The sequence below is a fragment of the Danio rerio genome, chromosome 3 (assembly GCF_052040795.2).
Source record: "Danio rerio strain M-AB ecotype USA chromosome 3, GRCz13ab, whole genome shotgun sequence".
Classification (NCBI taxonomy): Eukaryota; Metazoa; Chordata; class Actinopteri; order Cypriniformes; family Danionidae; genus Danio; species Danio rerio.
Genome location: NC_141023.1, coordinates 3,846,083 through 3,868,515, shown reverse-complemented (window position 1 = coordinate 3,868,515; position 22,433 = coordinate 3,846,083). Strand labels below are relative to the sequence as shown.

At 38.3% G+C, this 22,433-nt stretch overlaps 2 protein-coding genes across 6 annotated transcripts in view; one reads left to right on the top strand and one right to left on the bottom strand.

Moving 5' to 3' along the window:
• myh9b (myosin, heavy chain 9b, non-muscle) overlaps positions 1-22,433 on the top strand; it is a 798,697-nt gene that overhangs the window by 380,638 nt on the left and 395,626 nt on the right. The gene's annotated exons all lie outside the window — the stretch shown is intronic.
• Positions 244-22,423, bottom strand: LOC141381088 (uncharacterized). Of its 2 annotated transcripts, none has more exons than XM_087243479.1 (7): positions 21,224-22,423; positions 20,444-20,693; positions 16,939-16,986; positions 7,204-7,788; positions 6,522-7,136; positions 3,963-6,064; positions 244-2,764 (listed from the first exon to the last, which is right to left on the bottom strand). In XM_087243479.1, exons 2-7 carry the CDS (start codon positions 20,478-20,480, stop codon positions 689-691), a joined length of 5,463 nt encoding a protein of 1,820 aa, XP_087099605.1. In that variant the 5' UTR covers positions 20,481-20,693; positions 21,224-22,423; the 3' UTR covers positions 244-688. The 2 variants fall into 2 exon arrangements, with proteins under 2 accessions (XP_087099605.1, XP_087099604.1); XM_087243478.1 differs by having other exon boundaries at positions 20,444-20,569; positions 22,394-22,423.

The window sequence follows — 22,433 nt, the reverse complement described above, 5'->3', positions numbered from 1 at the left end:
TTGGGTAGAGACTCAATAATATCTATCTGCAGTGTGACTTCAATCGACCGGCATGTTTGTGTGTGTGTGTTTGTGTGTGTGTGTGGGTTTCTGTGTCAGTGGGCGGGGCCGCAGGTTTCAAATCTCCCGGGTTTGCGCATGCACATGAATAACTTAGTTTCGTTGTCACGTCATGGCGAAATGCATAATGACTCATAATCAAGACAACTCGTTTGAAGCAATATGAGTCGACTCTTTTATAAATGAACCAACAGTTTTAAACACTGTACACTAACAGATTTAAGCCTTAGCTGGATACTTCACTTCACTTAGAACTGTGTTACACACTACATGGAAGGGCATTTTCAAAAACCTCATAATATGGGCTCTTTAAGAATGTTCTTCATTCTTAAGCTGCTCTTCAGCTACAGCCCGTACATTACACTTGATACACACACACACAAGACAATATACACAACTAGAAAACAAATAATAAATGACAGTCATTATGATAAACTTGTTTGATTGGTCATCATACATGTAGTTACACCAGTTAGTCACTTTTAAAAAGAATTGAATATTGTCTTTAGAGTTCAGTGTATTTGATACAACTAATCCAAGCTGTAGCTGAATTCAGACTCTCATTGATCAATGTATACAGGTAATAACTGATTTAGTTTCTCATTTTTCATCTCCTCCAATAGATGTGTTATTGCAAACTTTTAACAGCATCTTGTTTTGTGTAATTTCTCCATTCAGCTGGTATATTACCTTTCTTCTCAAATGTTTTACTGTAGTATTTTTCCAGATCTTTCTGGAATCTGCACACAAACCACTTCCAGTAGGGCAGTTCAGGGAGATCAGGAGTGATGCTCCAGTCTGCATAAACTCCTCCAGCTCTTCTGTAATCTCTCCAGGGGACTGATTTAGTTGATGCAGTGGGATTAAAAGATTGATCACTGGCTACTGCTGATGTGCAGATGTTTATAGACAAGTTTTTTGTTCCTGCACAAAACTGTCCATTTAGTCCAATTACACGGTGGAAAGGAGCACTGTGATCTCCATCATGGTTTTCTCTGGTGTTTGTACAGATAACTCCACAGAATGGACACTGAACCCAACAGCACTGACAGAAGTGATCAATCAGAAGCTCATCTGGTCTGAACTTATAGTCCAGCTTTACTGGAAATGTGTCTGTGTTGAATCTGCTGCTGATGTCTGACATTACAGCAGGAAGCTCTTGTCTGATCACATCTTCTAGGAGTCTGAAATCATCAACATCATCATGTTTGACTCCACTGAGGTCTTTTTCAGAGAAGATCAGCTGATCTGAGAGCTGCTGTGTGAAACTCTTCAACCACAAACCAACATCTCCACTGTTGACTTGAACATGTTCAGTAGATTGATGTGCTGCGTTCATGATCTTCTGCTGCAGGAGTTTAATGTTCTCCTTCATCTTGGGTAAAACCCTGACTCTGAACTTATCTCTGATGTAGCGACTGACTTCATCTCTGATGAAACTCTTGAAGTGATCTCGGGGATGTTCAATGTAGTTCATGTATTTGTCAAAGTCCTCCTTTTTTGCCAGTGTCTTCAGGATGTGTTTCTCCAGCTTTGATCTGTTTCCACTCAGTGATTCACAGTCTGTTTTCATTTCATCTGCTAAATCTCTGGCAGTTTTCTTGTAGACGCTCTGCTCAATGGGCTCCTTCAGTTTCTGACAGATGATCTCAGCAAAAATAGCAGCTGGTTTTGCTCCATGACAGTAATTGTGGAAAATACTATAGTACTCTTCTCTCTTCTTCTTTAAGTATATTTCAGGATCATTATCTTCTCTGAAGAGTCTGTGTTGGTCAGTGATCATCTTGTTTGCTCTTTTACAGATTGAATAAACCAAATCAATGAAGAACTCATCCTTGAACACATATTTCACGGCTCCTTCCTCATGTTCTGTTTCTCTTGTGTTGATGTAATATATGAGTTGTTGAATGAGGCTGATGTTGTAGCCCATCTTTGTAATGTTAAATGACTGAATCATTCTGTCTGTCTGATGAGCAACATCTGAGACGAATGATCTGATCTGGGCTTCATCTGCTTTAGACAGAATGTAGCCAAACCACTCCATTGTAAATTGCAGTAGATCACTGCGCCTGTAGTTTCTTTTCAGCCATACATAATGTGAATAAGTTTTTACATTGAAAATATCCCTGCTGTCCTCCCATTGGTCTACAGGAGCACTTTCATAGATGTCACTGAGGGTCTTTCTTACATCTCTCATTATGTCGATCTCTATGATTGCAGAAGTGTCTCTGGTGATCTCCTCCATACTCTGCTCCCAAACTGAATAAAAAAATTTCTTCACTGTTTTTTTATCATTTGTTTTATCTTTGTCAGCTACTTTGCACTTTTCATAGAGAGTGTTTTTATGATGTGTCCTCTGAGCATCGATCTTTCTATTTATGTCATGGTGCTGAAGAACCTCATTTAATTTCCTTTTTGCTTCTCTGACAATGTTCTCCTGAAGCTTCTTGATTTTAGTTTTAAACAAAGTTTTCCACTGAATCAGTAAATATTTATCTGTGTCTTTCTCAAAGAACTCTGACATGGATTTTTCCACTTCTTCACTGGTCGTCTTCAGTTCTCTGTCAAGATCAGTTTCCTCAACCTCTTGAATTGCTTCATTTTCTATTTGGTTGTGTAGTTTGTTCTCAATTTCCATCATGGCATTGTGGAGACTCCAGGACCACTCGCTGTATTTGGTCTCCAGTTTCCTGTAGGCTGCAACCTTTTAGGATTCAACACAAATAAACTAGTAAGAAATGTGTAAAAGAGCCTTTAGGTCTTTACATTTTTTTTCCACATAGGAAAAGTAAGACAATGTAAAGAAAGACGCACATGACACACTTATGAGCAAAGCTGACACTGTTTATCAGAGCACTTTATCTTACTGATAAACTTTCTTTGTCAATAGCTGCAAAGCCTCTGAATATGGCAATGCCTCTAAGTTAAATCTAATTAAAGTTTCCGTCTGCACCAAAGTAATACCGTCCTTTTTTTTTTAAAGCAGGGGTCTCAAACTCAAATTGGCGGGGGGCCATTTCAGTGACTGGCAATTCATAGGAGGGACCTTTTAACATTCAAGCACATGAAAAAATGTAAAGCTGACATAATTGATGCATCTTAGGACACCAGAAATGAGGTTCATATTTCAAGCATTGCCTGTCACCAGTTATAATGCAAATCAGCATGTTTATTGTGTCACACATCAGCTCCTGAAATATATCTGTGGTAGTTGTGTGTATGGGCGAGCATTAGACATACACTCAATCATTCTTCCACAGACTATATGCAGTCTAAACTGCAGCTTTTTGTTTTCTTGTTGTGCATATTGAAGGGGGAGTTTAAACTGAACTTGTAACTTAAGTGGCTGCCGGTTGTTCTTCTCAATATCTTTTTTTGTAAAACTACAACAAAAAGGGGGAAAGTATGTACATATTCACATTTACTTTAACATGTTCAATTCAACTAGCAGTACAATTTTACTAATGTGCATACTTTTTTATGCAAATTTCAATATGCAGATGAGGAAAATCTATTAAATGAGACCATTTAAATCGAATATTAGCAAATTTTTCATATTTGTTGTACAACAAAATACAAGTGGTATAAAAATGATGATAATCAAATGACCCTTGAATATTTACATATATAGAGCTTTAGTAAAAATAGAGCACTTACACACAAATATCAACGTTTAAATCAGCCACTGAAATAAAATGCATGTGTGTTACTCTCGACTGCACACTGAGAGAAAATGAAAGTACAACTAACCTGAATGCAGGACTTTAAATGCCGACAAGGTGGCAGGTCAATACCACAAGTGGCTAGACACGACTGAACAACAATGATTAAGTGACAACAAATGCGAGAGGAATGGTCGCACTGTCGAGCCCTGAAAGATGAAAGCTTACAGTAACACTCACCTGTAGTGAATCATCAGTTTCAGACTGTATTTTCCTCATCATCTTCTCTTTCTCTCTGTCATATTCCCTTCTCCACTCCGCTCGTTCTTCTTCATGTTGTTTTTCAAGCAGTTTCAGTTTCTCTTTAAAACTCGTTTGTTGATCATCTCTCATCTTTTCTTCTTCCAGTCTGTTCTCTGAATCCTCTAGTTGTTTTTGTCTCTCTCTTTCCTTTCTCTCTTTCTCTTTGATTATTCCCTCCATTTCACTCTGGGGTTTCTGAATGTGTTTATCTGAAATCTGCTTGTTTTCTTCTCTTCCCTTCTCTTCATCTTGTTTCTGTTTCTCCCATTCCTCTTGTTTTCTTTTCATCTGTATTTTATTTTGGTTCTCTCTTTCTTTAAACTCCTCTTCTCTTTTCTTTCGTTCATTCTCCTGTTTCTGTCGTTCCTCCTCCACCATAATCTTCATTCTCTCTTTCTCTTCATGTTTCTTCATCAGTTCTGCTCTTTTCTTCTCTTTCTCCTGATTCTGTCGTTCCTCCTCCATCATCATCTTCATTCTTTCTTTCTCTTGTTCATGATTCTTCATCAGTTCTTCTTCTCTCCTCTTCTTCTCTTTCTCCTGTTTCTGTCGTTCCTCCTCCATCATCATCTTCATTCTCTCTTTCTCTTCTTCATGTTTCTTCATCAGTTCTTCTTCTCTGCTCTTCTTCTCTTTCTCCTGTTTCTGTCGTTCCTCCTTCATCATCATCTTCATTCTCTCTTTCTCTACTTCATGTTTCTTCATCAGTTCTTCTCTTTCTTTATTCATTTGTTCAATCTGGATCTTCATCTTGTTTTTGTCTTTCTCATGTTTAGACTGAAGATCTTCTTTCTCTTTTTTCATTCTTTCTATCTCTTTCATTTCTTCCTTATGTTGTTCTTCTCTCTCATTCAACTCTTCTTCTCTTCTCTTTCTCTCTAATTTATGATTCTTTTCTTCATCCTCCATTCTCTTCATCAGTCTGTCTGTTTCTGTCTTATGTTGGATCTGAAGTTTTTCTCTTTCTTTCCTCATTTCCTCTATATTTTGTCTAATTGTCTCTCGTTCTCTCTTCATATCTTCTATTGTCTCTCTCTGATGTTCCTCTTGTTTGCTTATTTCTTTTTTCAGTTCTTCTCTTTCCTTTCTCTCTTTCTCCAGATTCTGTCGTTCTTCCATCATCTTCATTTTCTCTTCTTCATGTTTCTTCATAAGTTCTTCTCTTTCTCTGTTCATTTGCTCAATCTGGATCTTCATCTTGTTTTTTTCTTCCTCATGTTTAAACTGAAGGTCTTCTTTTTCTTTTTTCATTCTGTCCTTCTCTTGTTTAAATTTCTCCAATGATTCTTGCTGCTTTTGTTGTTCTTCCTCCATCAACATCTTCATTCTGTCCTTCTCTTCTTCTAGATTCTTCATCTTTTCTTCTGTTTCTCTGACTCTGTTCTTCAGGATCTTCATCTGCTGTTCTTGATTTTCTCTCTCCATCTCTCTGAACATTTTAAATGAGTAGAAGCTTCCTCCGTTTGCCTTCACCATGATGTCTATCTTCTCCAGTAGATCAGACACTTGTGTTCGGTCTTCAGGCTGATTGTTGTTGAACACATGGAATCTGTTTCCACAAGTTTCAAGCAGTGTTCTGACCACTGATCCTGGTTTTCCCAAACACTCTTCAAGTGTTTTATTCCCTAGCTCATCTCCTCTAGTGAAGAGCACCATAGTAAACATTAGAGAGTGTTCACCAAACGTCTCCTGGATAAACTTTACAGATTTTGCCTCTTCTTTAGTGAATCTCTGTCCTATACTGAGCACGATGATGAACACATGTGGTCCAGGCAGAATCATGGAGATGCAGCGTCTGATTTCTCTCTGGATCTCCTTATTACTGAGTTCAGTATCAAACAGTCCTGGAGTGTCGATCACAGTGATGCGTCTGCCATTGATTTCAGATGATTCTCTCTGACTCTCTTCAGTAACAGATTCTTGGGATTCGCCTGCTTTAAATACATCTCTTCCTAAGATTGTGTTTCCTGTTGAACTTTTACCAACTCCAGTTTTCCCCAGAATGACAATCCTCAGTTCATCTTCACTCTCTGCTGAACCTGTAAAAGATATAAATGCACCAGTTTTAAACCATGAGGGCTTTAAAACATGTGTGTGGTGTTTCATATGAAGTTAGAAAAATTCTCTTTATTTTTGAATTAAATCTAAATATATTTCTAGCAAAGTGTATACTTAAAAAAATGTTCATAAAATTGCAGTAAGATTCTCCCACTGGAACAAAAAATTTGGAGTAGTTATGTAAATGGCCAAAATTGTATTTTTGCAATAATGTTTTCTCTTTAAATCTGAAACTTGACCTTTGATTTGCCCAATTTAACTATTGAATGTAGAATGTTGTTCTGAATTTCACTTCTACTATACAAAACACAAAAACTACCACAAACATATTTTAGAATATTTTTAATATAAAGTAATATGATGTATTGGATAAAAATAATATTCAACTACTCCATTACAAAAATACGTAAATTTATCTTTTTCTTTTTTGCTCACTACCTTTTGATTTTAAGGGGGTCTGTTGTGAGTGAAGTTTCTTCTCCTTCTCTTCATATTTCATTAGTTTTTTCATCTGCGCCTCCAGAAATGTCTCTGTGGAGTAAAAGCCTCCTCTGTTTTCTTCCAGAATCTTCTCGATGTTCTCCATCAATGTGGACTCTTGTGTTTCAGGATTAAAGTACTGATATCTTCCTCCAAAACTCTGAATGGCAGTCTGTGTTTCTTCATTGAGTTCTGCTGTCTGATGCTCTGAATTCTGCATGATGAGGATCATGATGTGTTTGTTGATTCTGGAGCTGAAGATCTTCTGGATCTCCTCCATTTCTACTCTGTCTTCATTATTGAGTGGAGCGTCAGGAATAATGAGGAGGAAAGCATGAACTCCAGGATGACAGCGAGACACACAGCGGAGAGTCTGACGCATCACTTCCTCCTCTGAGAGCCCAGTGTTGAACAGAGCTGGAAGCTCCAGCACATTGATCAGACGACCATGAAGATCCACGTCTGCGCTCACACTCTCTGATCTTCTGTGTGTGTGTTGCAGGATCAGCTCTGAGATGGAGGATTTCAGTGAGCCGTCGCTTCCACACACCAACACATTCAGCCTCTCACAGTCTGAAAGAGAAAAAGAAGATTAAACAGTGTAAATATCACTAGAAACATCAGATAATCTCACACTAACCTCGTTGTGTGGCCTGTTGTTCCACTGAGAAATACTTATAAGCTTCATATTGAGCAGTAATCAGGTGTCGTCCCTCATTGCTCCGCTCGATGTCCTCAAAGGCCTGCAGAAGATGATCAGCAGAGCTGCTTGTCTGAAGACTGAAGTGTCTGTTGGAGCACTTCTGGATGATCTTCTGCAGGATCTGATTGGGTTCAGTGGGCTCTTGTGTGCTGAGCACCAGGGTGTGTTGAAGAAGGCGCTCAGAGAAAGAGTCCTGCAGCTTCTCCACACGCTCTTGATCTTCTGCTGAACACTGCTGATGTTGGAGGAGCAGAACCACCACATGAGGTCCTGGATCAGACAGACTCACACACTCTCTGACCGTCTGTGTGATCTGATCATCTGAGATGTGTGTGTGGAGCAGCTGAGGACTGTTGATGAGCGTCACTTGTCTGTGCTTCAGTCTTCCTCCAACTCTCTCCACAACATCTGGAGGAGCTTCACTGTCAAATGCTGGTCGACCCAAGATCAAGTTTCCCACAACACTGTTCTCTGATGCGCTTTTCCCCAGGAGAACAATCCTCAGAGGAGTCTCATTGCTCACTGAAATGCATACAGGGGTGACATTTCATCACATCAAAATCCTGATCTAACTAAGATCATCACAGTTGTAGAAAAATTAACCGGTAAGAGACATATTTGATTGTTTGCTGTAAACACAGATTCAGTTGTATATTGGTCTGCTTTGAATCTTTCTGAATCAATGCTGATTATTAGTTCACAATAATGTTTTTAATCTTTGTTATTTAACCTTTTAAAATTTGTTTTCAATGGCAACTGTTTAATCAACACCACTAGCATGAGCAATGTCATTGTGTCATTTAAATTAGTCTCAGTCTCCGACTTGCCTCAGAAATGCTATTGATTTGTAATATCAGAGTGAGAGATGTGCAGGTGTGATGTACCTTACTGTAATTAATTATTTTACAGATGAATGTTTTAAATTCAGTTTGATATTGTCAAGTCAAACTAATATAGAAGGAGAAAAAAAAAATCCATCCGCCAGTCGGAGGGAGAGGCGGAAGGACATGCAGTAGTTCGGCATTCACGTAAGAAAAAAGGAAACTGAAACCTAACCAGAACAGAATCTCCGCCAAAACGAAACCTCCGCCAAAGCCGAATCTCCGCCAAAATTGAGCAAAAGAAAGTGCACAACAGTTAAAAAACCATCATCAAGTCCCGGAGTGGCAGCCGGTGAGAACTTTACTTTGGTTATTGCATGAAAATCGTGACTGTCATGTCAGTATTTGAGGGCAAATCAACCGTGAAGCAGCATCTGAGTTCAAGTTCGGCACAGAGGAAAAAGTTGCTCCTACAGTGCTTATCTGCCCGCTGCTTAATTACTTGAAGATACAAATAGTTATTTGCAAACTAGAAGATGTTATAAAGCAGAAATGTATAGTTTTGGTTATTTTAATCATCATTTGAGTGCTATCTGACTGACGTTAAGATGTTAATTTTCCTCCGTGATTCATATGCATGCATGAGCAGATCACGTGCACATAAGCTGATTGCTGCAGTAGCAAAATTAATCGCATTTCATTTATGTGTCTTAAAACTAAATATTTAAGTTCAGTATATTAAACTGTACTGTTGATTGTGCTTTAACAAGCGATAATTCAGTATAATACTTGAAAATACTGTGTGAAAAATCAGACAAAATTCACAAATGTTTGTATGTATATGTTTATTTGCAATTGAATTACATATCTTTTTATATATCTTTTTTCATATATTTTTGTTTATTTTGAAGGTTTTTCACCTTTCAACTTTCCACCGTTATACTTTTTACCTGCCTTTCTGCTGCATTTATGATGCAATAAATGGATGAGTGGAATCCAGTTAAAACTCCCTTGATGATGTGTCTTCCTTTCAAGCGGGAAAACTTGTGCATAAGAGAATAGCTTGACAGTGAAAAACCGGGACCAGTGAAAAACTGGACAGTGAAAAACGGGAAACCAGAAAAACTGGAAACCTGTCTGACTCAAAAAAGGCAAGTGAGAAGATAATATATTCAATTTGAAGAATAACTGTGAAGAATGGCCACACAGGCGGTAGGAAAGTCACTCGAACAACTGAAAGCAAAAAGGACAGTGGAAAAAAGGGCATTCACACGTCTAGCCAACACTATATCCAAATTTGTAAAAACATGACAGAGATGGATCTTCAAGACAGTTTAAATAAACTCACAATACAAGCAGAGAAAGTCATGGAAGTAAATGATGATCTTGAAGCAGGCATGATTGCAGAAATAGAGGCAAATCTGGATACAGACCAGTCAGCTTAATTAACAGAACAGCAAAAAGACGACCTCGAGAAGACTGCAAGCGACTGTAAGTTAAAACTGGATGAAGTGAAAGTTCTTCATGAAACGTTATGGACTAGATATGGGGATGTTGAACTGTCCACGGCACTGCAGGTTGCTGAAGCTGAGAGTGATAGAGTCGAAGCAGTAGATCCAACTGGAAATCATGAAGCATACGATTTCATGCTTAGTCACCTTCAAAATCTGATAAAAAATGCAAAGGAGATGTACAGCAAATGGCAACGGTGCATCCCATCAGGTGATGAGAGAGATTTCAGCCAGAGACAAAGAGGACTCGAAGCAAACATTACCAGGTTAGTGGCAAGGAAAGCTGATTTCATGCAAGCAAGACAAGCTGAGGAGGCTAGGAATATAGCACATGTCCCAGTGATTTCTACTTACCCCATAACAACAATTAAGTTGAAACCTGCAACACTACCAAAGTTCTCTGGTAGCAAGAGAGATTTTCACAGATGGAAGAAGGATTGGGAAGCACTCCAAAAGCAGGGTGAGCCCACTGGCTCTAAGGAGGTCAAAAAGGTTCAGTTACTAGACAGTCTTGAAGAAAAGATTGTAAGAGAACTCTGCCTTACCACTTATAATTCTGCTGATGACATTTTTCGTGTCTTGGAAAATCGCTATGACAACAAGACAGCAATTGCTATCGAAATAGTGGAAGACTTGCAAAAAATTCCTCCCATTAGAAGTCACCAACCACGAAAAATAGTTGAACTAATTCAAGAAGTAGAAAAGGCACTTGGAGATTTGAGTGATCTTGGAAATACTGGCGCCATAAACAACCCACTGGTAACAAAGTCGATAGAAGGAAAACTTCCTGAAAGTTTAAAAAAGGAATGGCTTATTCACGTATCTGCCCAACAGAGTGCAGTCACACCAGATAATCGATTTGACTACCTTTTGGATTTCCTCAAAAAGCAAGAGAACATCTACGAGCAATTGGAACAATTAAGACTCGAAGAACCTAACAGAAAGGATGTGCAAAACGAACCAAAATGGGCAAAAACAAAGTCTACAAAGTCAAACACTGACCAGGCTGGTTGTGTAGTCTGTGGTGATGCTAAGCATAAATGGAAACTCTACTTCTGTAAGCAGTTCCGGGCATCGAAATTAGTAGATAAAAAGGCTGCAGTAAGTGCACTCGGAGCTTGTAAAAGATGCCTTGAGGTCCATGAGCAGCATTCATTCTGCAAACGAAACTACTTGTGCAAAAGCCAAGACTGTGAAGATGAGGGTGTTCCTGAGCATCACTACTATTTATGCCCTAATGCTAAAAGAGAGGAGAAACGTGCTGACCAGAAAAAGAGCAAACTTTGTCCGAAAACGGAGAAATGTGTAAAAGACTACACTAGAGATCAGCAAGATTTTCTCAGCAGACTTTCACCAGAATTAGCACAGCAGTGTAGAAATGTGTTCTCAAACACTACAGCAAGAGTGTTCAATGTGACAAAGGAAAAGCCAGGTTTACTAGCACAAAGTGGACTGCTAGAATTGCCTGTAATCATGATGCTTCTAAATGTGACAGCCAATGCTGGTCAAAAGATTGGGACATTAATTGATTTGGCATCAGACACTAATTACATAACGCACAGCGCTGCTGATCGTCTGAACCTAAAAGGAGAAAAGATAACTCTTGTAATCCATGGAGTTGGAGGCATGAAGGTTCGGATGAAGATTAAACGTTATCTTCTGAAAATAAGGGTGAGAACCTCCCAGGGAACCTTCAAGTCCCACCAATTGGCGTGCTATGGGTTGGAAAGCATCGCTGAAATTAATAACACAGTGCAACCGAACCAACTGAAAAAATTGTTTCCAGACATACCTCTTGCCGAACTTGCAAGGCCAAAAGTTGTCGACCTGCTTATAAGCCATCGGGAAGGACAGTTGGCTCCACAGAGGATCAGAATTGTTGGAGACCTGGTATTATGGGATGGTCCACTTGGAAAGACGATTGGAGGAACTCATCCTGAGCTTTTCGAAGATGTGACTGTATCTGCCTACCGGTCCAAGACTCATTTTGCACGATCAATGAGATTGGCTGCTGTTAAATATGAGGAAGTAACTGAGTACAGACCACCAAACAAACCACTAGCCAGGCTCCATGAATCAAGCGTCTCAACCAGTACTCGAGACTTTCTTGAATGGTGGAAGTGGGATTCCATTGGTGCAGCATGTGAGCCAAAGTGTGGGGGTTGTCGCTGCGGGAATTGTCAACCTGGTGGAAAAGAAATGTCTCTTGCTGAGGAGAGGGAGCTGGAGTTAGTAAAAGAAGGTCTCACTTATGTCATGGAGGACAAACACAGCAATGAGCCACATTGGCATGCTAAATATCCTTGGATACAGGACCCAACTTCCTTACCAGACAACAGGCGTGCAGTTGAGGCTACATTTCTGCGTACAGAGAAGCAGTTGGCCAAAGATCCTCAGTGGAAAGCAGCTTATAGTGCCCAAGTGAAAGACATGCTTGACAGAGGGGCTGCAGTTAAGCTACCTGAAAGTTCAATTGCTAATTGGGCTGGACCTGTATGGTACGTAAGTCATCTCATCGCTCCTAACCCTCACTCAGTCACAACCCCAGTGAGACTCGTTTGGAATAGCAGCCAAAGATTTAGAGGTGTCAGCATGAATGACCTGTTAATTAAAGGACCAGACGTTCTAAACCAGATACGTGCTGTTCTGCTGAGATTCAGAAGTGGAGTGTATGTTGCATTGGGGGATATTAAGAAAATGTACAACTCTGTTTGGTTGGAGGACCAGGAAGTACATTTGCACAGATTCCTTTGGCGAGACACTGAAAATGAGGAGCTTGGAGAATACGCAATCACAAGAGTCAATATTGGAGACAAACCTGCAGGGTGCATTGCGCAACTGGCAATGCGTGAAACTGCTAATTTGCCATCATTTGCTCACCTTAAAGAGGAACGACGGGTAATCCAACATGACAGCTATGTTGATGATATTCTTACATCTCACAATGACCTTGACCAGCTACAGTCCATTGTGGCAAACACAGAGTTGATCTTGAAAGCTGGAGGATTTCATCTGAAACCATGGGTCTTCTCAGGTCAAAGTGGGAGGGAAAAGTCTGATGATAAGTGCTGTAAGATAAAGGAAAAGGTTATGGTTCTGCCAAACCAAATGCATGATGATGACAACAAAGCACTTGGCCTAGGCTATTCTGTGGAAGACGACAAGTTGTATGTGATGACATCCATCAATTTTTCAAAAAGAAAAAATAAAATTAGACTTGGACAAAACCTAACACAGGAGCAAGTTAGAGCCCAAACACCAAATCCACTGACAAGAAGAGAGCTCTTGAGTCAGGTATCAGGGGTATATGATCCAGTAGGCTTAGTGACTCCAGCCAAACAAAAGGGAGCAATTCTGGTTCGCAGAGCTTTTCAAGAAGCAAAGAATACAAGACTTCAAGTCAATGAAACTTGGGATGTTGCTCTCTCAGATGACCTTAGAGAAGATGCTATCAAACTCTTTGAGGAATACATCCAACTAGGCCAAATTAAATTCACAAGAGCCATAACACCTCCAGAATTTGAAGGACACCCCTGGGCGATAACCTTTTCTGACGGAAGTGAAAACACTTATGGTGATGTAATGTACTTGAGATGGGACTCAAAACAGGGCCCAGTAATCAGGCTTGTGGAGTCCAAAGCTAAGCTGACTCCTTTAGACCAAAAAGGAGATGCTATCAAGGCAGAGGTGTGCGGAGCTGTGTTCGCCTCACGTTTGCGAAAGTACTTTGAGCAGCACAGCCGAATTCAAGTGGAGAGATGGTTCCATTTAGTTGATAGCCAAACAGTACTTGGTGCTATACAACGTGAAAGCTATGGCTACAAAACATTCTTCGCCAATCGGATCGGGGAGATACAAGGAATCACAAAAGCGCAAGAGTGGTGGTGGATACCAGGCCCACAAAACATTGCTGATGTGATAACTAGAGGAGCTAGCCCTCAAAATCTCGATGAAAGTTCAGAGTGGCAAAATGGGCCAAGATTCCTGAGCTTACCAGTAGATGAATGGCCAATCAAGTCAGCTAAAGACTTAGCTATCACTGCCCGAGAAAGCATTAACGAACTTCAAAAGAAAGCATTTGCAGCTGTATTGACAAGGTCAAAAACAAAGCAAAAGGAGCCAACTATGGAGTCGAAACCAATTGAGAGCCCCAACCTAGTTCGAGCGGAACAAAAAAGACCACCAGCAGGCTTAGCTGTCCTGAACTTGTGTGACATAAAGCGGTTCAGTGACCTGTCACGACTGGTTAAAACAATAGCATGGGTTTGGAGAGCTGCAAAGAAGTTTCTCGGCAAAAAACGGACTGTAAATAAACCAAAGTGGGAGGCAGTCTTAACAGAAGGAACCATTTCAGTAAGAGAAAGAGAAGATGCTCAACGAGACATTTTTCTTGCTGAGCAGGAGGGGGTGACCTTTCCAAACACCACTAAAGAGAGGTTAGTTGTCTTTAAAGATCCAGACTCTGGATTGTTGGTCTGCGGTGGCAGGGTGCAGGTCTTTCAAGATGATCAGCTGAGTGTTCCAATTCTTCCTTCCAATTCATGGATTTCCACATTACTAGCTCGAGAATCTCACAAGGAGAGCCACGGAGGCTTGGCTGAGACTCTGCTTAGAATGCGAAGGAGAGCCTGGGTATTAAAAGGCAGAAGAATAGCACAAAAAGTTGTGGACAGCTGTGTACAATGTAGGAAGAACAAAGCAAAAAAGTGTCAGCAAGTGATGGGGGATCTTCCTTTAGAAAGAACCCAACCAGCTGCACCCTTCGAGTTCACAGCAGTAGATCTTTTCGGACCTTACCATGTGAAAGATGATGTCAAGAAAAGAGCCTTACTGAAGGTCTGGGGTGTTGTGTTTTGTTGTATGTCGAGCAGGGCAATCCATACAGAACTGGTTAACTCTCAGTCAACCGAAGGTTTCTTACTGGCCTTTCAAAGATTTGCTGCAATTAGAGGCTATCCCAGAAAGATTTTTTCAGATCCTGGTACCAATTTCATTGGAGCAAGACCAGTTTTGCAAGATCTGTACCAATTCCTGGAGGGAATTGACAAATCTACCCTGGAGGAAACAGCAGTAAAACACGGAACTGAGTGGATCTGGAAGATTCACCCAGCTGATTCCCCACATAGAAATGGAGCTGCTGAAGCTGCAGTGCGCATTATCAAGAGGGCACTCCAAAACTGCGGAGGGGAGTCCACCCTCACATACAGTGAAATGCATACAGCCCTTCAAATAGCAGCTAATCTTGCTAATGAGCGACCAATCGATGCCAGGGCACAAACTCAGGAAGGCTGCATTCAATATGTAACGCCAAATTCGCTATTGCTCGGACGAGCGTCTCAAAGTGGTGACATTAAAACTTTTGACTTTTTCAGCTATCCCTTCAAAAGACTCCAAGCAATGCAGTCATTGGTAAATAAGTTTTGGGAACGTTGGAGCCAGCTTGCAGGTCCTAATTTGTTCATAAGGAGCAAGTGGCACACCACGCACAGAAATGTCGCAATTGGAGATATTGTCTGGATCGCAGATCAGAATGCACTCAGAGGACAATTCAAGCTTGGCAGAGTAATCAGTGTCAATCCAGACAGTAAAGGTGTCGTAAGAGATGTAAACATACGAACATTCCCAAGTTACCCTGTTCTGATCACAAAACCATCAAAAGCAAGGGCAAATTCTTCGGAGTCCAAAATCGGTTGAGAGAAGATCCCAAGTACTGTCCTTCACAGAGATGTCAGACGATTGGTTGTTCTACTTCCTGCAGAGGAACAAAAGAGTGAATAATTCGGAGGACATCCTTTTGGAAGCTAAAAGTAACTAAACAGTTTGCCTTCAAAGAGGTGCGATTTCCTCTTTATCCCAAGAAAATCGAGTGGGAGGTGTCAAGTCAAACTAATATAGAAGGAGAAAAAAAAAATCCATCCGCCAGTCGGAGGGAGAGGCGGAAGGACATGCAGTAGTTCGGCATTCACGTAAGAAAAAAGGAAACTGAAACCTAACCAGAACAGAATCTCCGCCAAAACGAAACCTCCGCCAAAGCCGAATCTCCGCCAAAATTGAGCAAAAGAAAGTGCACAACAGTTAAAAAACCATCATCAAGTCCCGGAGTGGCAGCCGGTGAGAACTTTACTTTGGTTATTGCATGAAAATCGTGACTGTCATGTCAGTATTTGAGGGCAAATCAACCGTGAAGCAGCATCTGAGTTCAAGTTCAGCACAGAGGAAAAAGTTGCTCCTACAGTGCTTATCTGCCTGCTGCTTAATTACTTGAAGATACAAATAGTTATTTGCAAACTAGAAGATGTTATAAAGCAGAAATGTATAGTTTTGGTTATTTTAATCATCATTTGAGTGCTATCTGACTGACGTTAAGATGTTAATTTTCCTCCGTGATTCATATGCATGCTTGAGCAGATCACGTGCACATAAGCTGATTGCTGCAGTAGCAAAATTAATCGCATTTCATTTATGTGTCTTAAAACTAAATATTTAAGTTCAGTATATTAAACTGTACTGTTGATTGTGCTTTAACAAGCGATAATTCAGTATAATACTTGAAAATACTGTGTGAAAAATCAGACAAAATTCACAAATGTTTGTATGTATATGTTTATTTGCAATTGAATTACATATCTTTTTATATATCTTTTTTCATATATTTTTGTTTATTTTGAAGGTTTTTCACCTTTCAACTTTCCACCGTTATACTTTTTACCTGCCTTTCTGCTGCATTTATGATGCAATAAATGGATGAGTGGAATCCAGTTAAAACTCCCTTGATGATGTGTCTTCCTTTCAAGCGGGAAAACTTGTGCATAAGAGAATAGCTTGACAGATATTTCTAATGTGGCTATACAATGTAGATTATGTCAAAAGGGTGGCACGGTGGCTCAGTGGTTAGGACTATTGCCTCACAGCAAGAAGGTTGCTGTTTTAAGTCCTGGCTGGGTCAGTTGGCATTTCTGTGTGGAATTAGCATGTTCTCCCCATGTTAGCATGGGTTTGACTAAAACATGTGAATATATAGCATTGCAATAATAATTTACATTATTTTATCTGTTTTAGTTTGACATTTTGTCAAGGACTTGTTTACATTTCTACTTTTTCATGGTACTCTACTGAATGCCAAAGTTTTGAATTAAATAAATATTTATTTAAAATGTATAGATCATTGATATAAAAGGAATTGTTTAGATTAGTTAATAATGAAAATTGATGAAATGTATTGATAGATTTATCAATATAAACAGCTGTTAGCGGCAGAACAAGTAGTATTTACTTTTATTAAAACAACTTAAACACAGTTAACATCTAATATTATGTGTTGTATCTGTGTAAAGACTTACTCATAGGAGGTCGTTCTAAGCTGCTTTCTCTCTTCTGAGGGTTTTGAGCTGTGGGTAAGGGGGATTTGGAAGCATCAACAAAAATAAAGTCAAGGTGAAAGTGTGAATTGTGAATAGATGTTTATAAAGTATAAGAGCAGAGTTTATCAGTATTTAAGAAATGATCAAAGTAGAAATGTATGGTTAAAGTCAAAATTATTCACCCTCCTGAGAAATTTGTATTCTTTTTGAAATAAACAAAACTCCTGAGCCCCTATTTTTTCATGGGTTTTTAAAAGTGACCTTCCATGCAGTGTGTAACAGCTCTAAGTGAACGAGAACATCCATCTGAGGTTAAATCCGAAAATGCACCTTGTGTAAAACTATTAATTCTCAAAAGAAAGTTGACCGAGTCAGTTAATATGATTTGTATTGAGTTCAAAAGCTCACCCAACCAAATATTGTAATATTGTAAATATTTTTATTGTAAAACAGATGTTGTTGTAAACTCTCTTATTTTATTTTTATAAGAACAATTTACACACAGTTGACTTTTCATGTATTGTTCATCTGTGTAAAGACTTACTCTGTCGATTTAAGCTGTTTTCTCTCTTCTTCTGTTGAGGATTTTGAGCTGTGGGTGAGGAGGATTTAGGAGCATTTTTTTTCTCTGTATGATAGAAATGTCATATATTTGACTATTCGTCACAGTAACATACCAACAAAAATAAAGTCAATGAGAAATTGTAAGATGCTGAGGAATTAGATGTTAATCAAGTATAATATCAGTATTTCAGTATTTACGTAATTATCAAAGTAAAAATGTACGGTTAAAGTCAAATGCATTCACCCTCATAAGCATGTTTATTTAAAAAAAAAACATTTAAATATCTAATTTCTTTTATCTCTGTCATGATGGCAGTACATAAAATATTATACTAGTTATTTTGCAAGATACTATTATAAAAAAAAATAATAATAATTTTACTTAAAAGTAGGGATGTCCCGATCCGATATTGATATCGGAAATTCGTCCGATATCAGTCCAAAAAATTATATCAGACTGTGTTAAAAAACTCCGATATAAGCAATCCGATTCGCTCTAAACTCCGTTACAGCTATTCTATCCAGCAGCGTTCAGAGCCAGCGTGCAAAGCCCACCTGATCACAACACTGCTTGCTAGCAAAGTCTCTTTAAGATTTAACATGCTCTTCACACTAAGTTATGGTGTATTACAATAGAAGTCTATTGTGACGATAGCACACACTGACGCAATCAACATCGCCAGATCTCTACTGGTTTATTTACTTCACGTCAAGCGATCTTTAAGTTACATTGTTTTGTATACGCTGCTAAGCAACGCACTGAATGGCGACGAACCGCATACCATGCGAGCCTCATTTAAAACGTTTACGTTACAATTCGGTCATTGCATATCGTTGTTCATCCAGTGTGATACCCAATTCAACACCAGCGCTTCCCACATATAAGACTTTACCTCAGCGGCCCGGTTCTGTGTGCGTGAGAAACTCCTCAGACTAGGGTGCTCTGCTGCTTCAGACTTCAGATACGCGCTGGATAGCTGACTTTGGTAGTCGGTTGGAGATGAGCGGGAGGACACGCGAAGAAAAGCCTTTTACTAAATAGACTGATCTAGCTCATTATTTAGGGTGACAATATCCTCCTTTTCCTGGACCTGTCCTCTATTTGAGACTTAAAAATGCATTCAGCCAGGATTTCTAAATCGCCTAACATGTCCTGGATTCTGCTTTCGTTTTCTATAGCTGTCATGTAAAAGGTGTTCAATGCCAATCATTTGTGTTGTTTTAATTGTCTATTAAATAAGAGTAAGAAGGAATAAAAAAGAGAGAGAGTCACATTATTGTATGTGCAGTGGAGAAAAGGTGTGTTTCAATCCAGCTACTGCAAATATATTTATTTTAAAGATAATATGTGCAATATATATTATTATAAAATTAATAATGTTTTGTTTGGGAACATTCATACAGCCATAATCTTATGATACAAACACAGATTAAATATCTAATCTGATCATGTAAATGTTTGTACTAACCATACAGGGCCGGTGTCCTGCATAGTTTAATTCCAACTTCCTTCAACACACCTGCATGGAGCTTTCTAGTATATTTAGAAAGAGCTTGATTCGCTGGTTTAGGTGTGTTTAATTGGTGTTGGAACTAAAATATGCTGGACATCGGCCCTCGAGGACCGAGTTTGGACACCCCTGATCTAGCCGTTCATACATTCCACTCAACAAAATAGGTAAAAGTAAAGTATTCATGATTTTTGCTAATATCGGAATTATATCGATATCGGTTCATACTGAAGGATGCAATATCGGTATCGTATCGAGAGTTAAAATGTTGTATCCCTACTTTAAAATGCAATTGAATTTATGTATTTTTTTAAATAATTCGATTTAAAGGTTAATTGGGCAAGTTAAATTATTTGGGCATTAGTCATTGGACAACAGTGGCTTCATAAAACTGGTCTCTATACATCAGACAGAGCATGCAGAATCTTTTCCAAGGAAAGGATTTTCCCAGGTCAGCCATTTTGGGTAAAATGCTATATTTTGCAAACATATTCACCTATCATTATAAAACATGGTATGCATCTACAACACCATGCACTAAAAGTACTTAAAGACTCCTAGAGCAAAATTTAAAAGCAATTTTTAATGTTACTCATTTATTCATTTTCTTTTCGGCTTTGTTCCTTTATTAATGAGGGGTTGCCACAGCGGAATCAACCGCCCACTTATCCAGCATATGTTTTACACAGCGGATGCCCTTCCAGCCGCAACCCATCACTGGGAAACATTCAGACACACACTCATACAGTACGGTCAATTTTAGCCTGCCCAACTCTCCTGTACCATGTCTTTGGACTTCACGGGGAGAACATGCAAACTCCTCAAAGAAATGCCAACTGATCCAGCTGAGGCTCGAACCAGCAACCTACTTGCTGTGAGGTGAACTTGCTACCCACTGAGCCCCCGTGTCGCCGTTTTTAATGTTAATAACTTTTTACATTTTCAAAATGCTAATAACTTTTGCTAAACTTTCCTCAGTGACATGTCACCTTTCTTGTTACATTCCTTGGATCACACCAAGACCATTGATACCAAAAATATTCTAAACTTCCTGTCTCTGAACTGCTTTGCTCATTCTGCATCTGAACTGCCTGGCCTCTTAATTGCTGCTTGTAGTTATATTATTTAAATGTTTTTATTCCAGCTATACTGATAAAAACTTAAAAAAAAAAAAAAAAAGGAAATAGAGTGAATGTTTCACTTGAGAAATATTTTAATAAAAATGTTTCCAGAGGGAAAATTATTTTGACTTAAACTGCATATTCCAGTGGATGTGAACTAATCTCCATGGTTTTTCTGTGTGTGTGTGTAGTATTGTTAGTCATTGTTTTTATGTATAGTAAAATCTCTAGTGACTCAGGTTTACAATGTGAAATGTATTATTCTTTTCCATGAAGTAAATTAAATACTTTGTGAAGGTGCTCTTTTTTTGCTGGAATGATGCATATTGATGCTCAGTCTTCTTTAGTTTTCAGCTGATCACAGTCTCTGACTCCTGACGTCTGGCTGTTTATACGCCATATGGAGCTGCACATCTGCAAAACAGATTTGACAAATCAGACTAATCAAACACAGTTTAGTTTCAGTACTGTAAGTATCTTTAAATTAATGCTAAATACATAAATATAAATTGAAAAAAGACACTGTTGAGTGGATTTTCTTTCTAGCGTAAAATATGAATTTGTCATGTATAAATAGGGTTAACATTGTATTAAACTCTTGTACTGACTTGATCATATTTATTTACCTTCACTCGTGCTTTGCAAAAACTTAAAGTTTAATATTCACATTTAAATATAAAATGTTTTTCCTCCAGCATCTGAAAGTACATTCATTTATTGTTTTAATATTCATAAATTTGCATTTAAATAAGGTGTAAATCTTGCCACACCAGCAGAGGGAAACATTGTTGAATACTGATTGATGAGAACTTTAACAAGAAAATGTGACATTTTTTTATTATTACATTAATTCATTAAAACTCAAGCACTCAAATTGGAAGACTTTTTATTTCATTTTCTGTGATTCAGCTTCTTTTTTGTTTTAATGTCAGAATTCTTCCATGAATATATTTGCTGGTAAATTAGTATGTTAGTTTATGTAGTATCATTAGATTGTTTATATAGTCAGAGTATAGATAGGCTCACGATATGTGACATTTTACCATGTCATTTTCCACGTGTCCTCACCAAAAATTCTCTATTGTCTAAAATATCCAGGTTTTGGCTTTTTAACATAATAACATCACTTAATGTAAAACATAACCTAATGTATTGTTTTGTGATTAGTTTTATGAAGTCTATATGATGAGTTATCTTCTTTCATATCCATTTAACAGTTCACATGTGTTCCAGACATATTTACCCCTAGCAAATAAGCAACTTGTCATATTTATATACTGCTGCTCTCTGATTTGAAGAGCTTCTTTTATCCTCTCTTGTGAGTTGATTTGGATAGAAGTGCCTTCTAAATAAATACATGTAAATATAGACATCATATAAATGTAAACATAAAATTAGCAGGACAATAAAAGTGGAGTCATGTGTATTTAATGTAACAACAACCATATAAAAGAGTTACAAATAAGTTGTTGCATTTTTAGTTCTCTGAAGCCAAACAATGTCTTTATGTGAAGAACAGAGGATTCTGTGAGGTTTTAATCGCTGAAAATGAGCTGACTCCTGCTCACTGATATACTACAATTAAAAAATATGCTCGAGCACATTAGCATGTCATGATTAGTCATGAGACGCAGAGGGAGCCAAAAGCCTTTGACACAATCTTCATATTGACAAATGGTCTGAGGCTTTTTAAAGTTTACAGCTAGAATCTACGTTAATGGCATATGCTTATGTTCATAATTTCCATTGCTTTGGTCGGACTACTTATCAATCATTTCCTTAGAAAACCAGAAAACAGGCCAAATGTAGAAATCCATGTCAGCATATGTCCCATAAAGATGATGCATATTGTCACCCTAGATATTAGATTTTAACTAAAAACTAAATAAATAAGACAATAATAACTTGAATGCTAAAAATTAAGTAGTTTCTGATGATAAGTATCTTTGACAACCTTTAAATTGCTTTGTAAATGTATGCTGTAAAAAACTAAGTGTATTATAATCTATTGAGTCTTTATTTAAACTGTTTACATTTAATTTTTGCTTTGTAGCAAGAAATTAAACTGAAAGCTTCACATCATTATAAATCGCCACACTGATTTATTTCTGTGACAGAATGACAGTGAAACTCACTGATATTATTCCAATTCATACACTTTCTACATTTGCTAGCACTTTAAATGTTTAGTTTTTCATATATTACATAAAACTGAGTTTTATGAAGTAAAGAAAGTACCTGTGTGCCGAGGTTCCATCTTCCTTGTGTGTTTCTGATA

What these genes read in the sequence shown, in the direction of transcription:
- LOC141381088 (XM_087243479.1), bottom strand. Translation starts at nt 20,480, where the DNA reads ATGCATCATTCCAGCAAAAAAAGAGCACCTTCACAAA. An exon ending in CTTAGAACGACCTCCTATGA is followed by an intron (nt 7,789 to 16,938) that starts GTAAGTCTTTAC and finishes TATGCATTTCAG; the next exon opens with TGAGCAATGAGACTCCTCTG. An exon ending in AAACTGATGATTCACTACAG is followed by an intron (nt 2,765 to 3,962) that starts GTGAGTGTTACT and finishes GAATCCTAAAAG; the next exon opens with GTTGCAGCCTACAGGAAACT.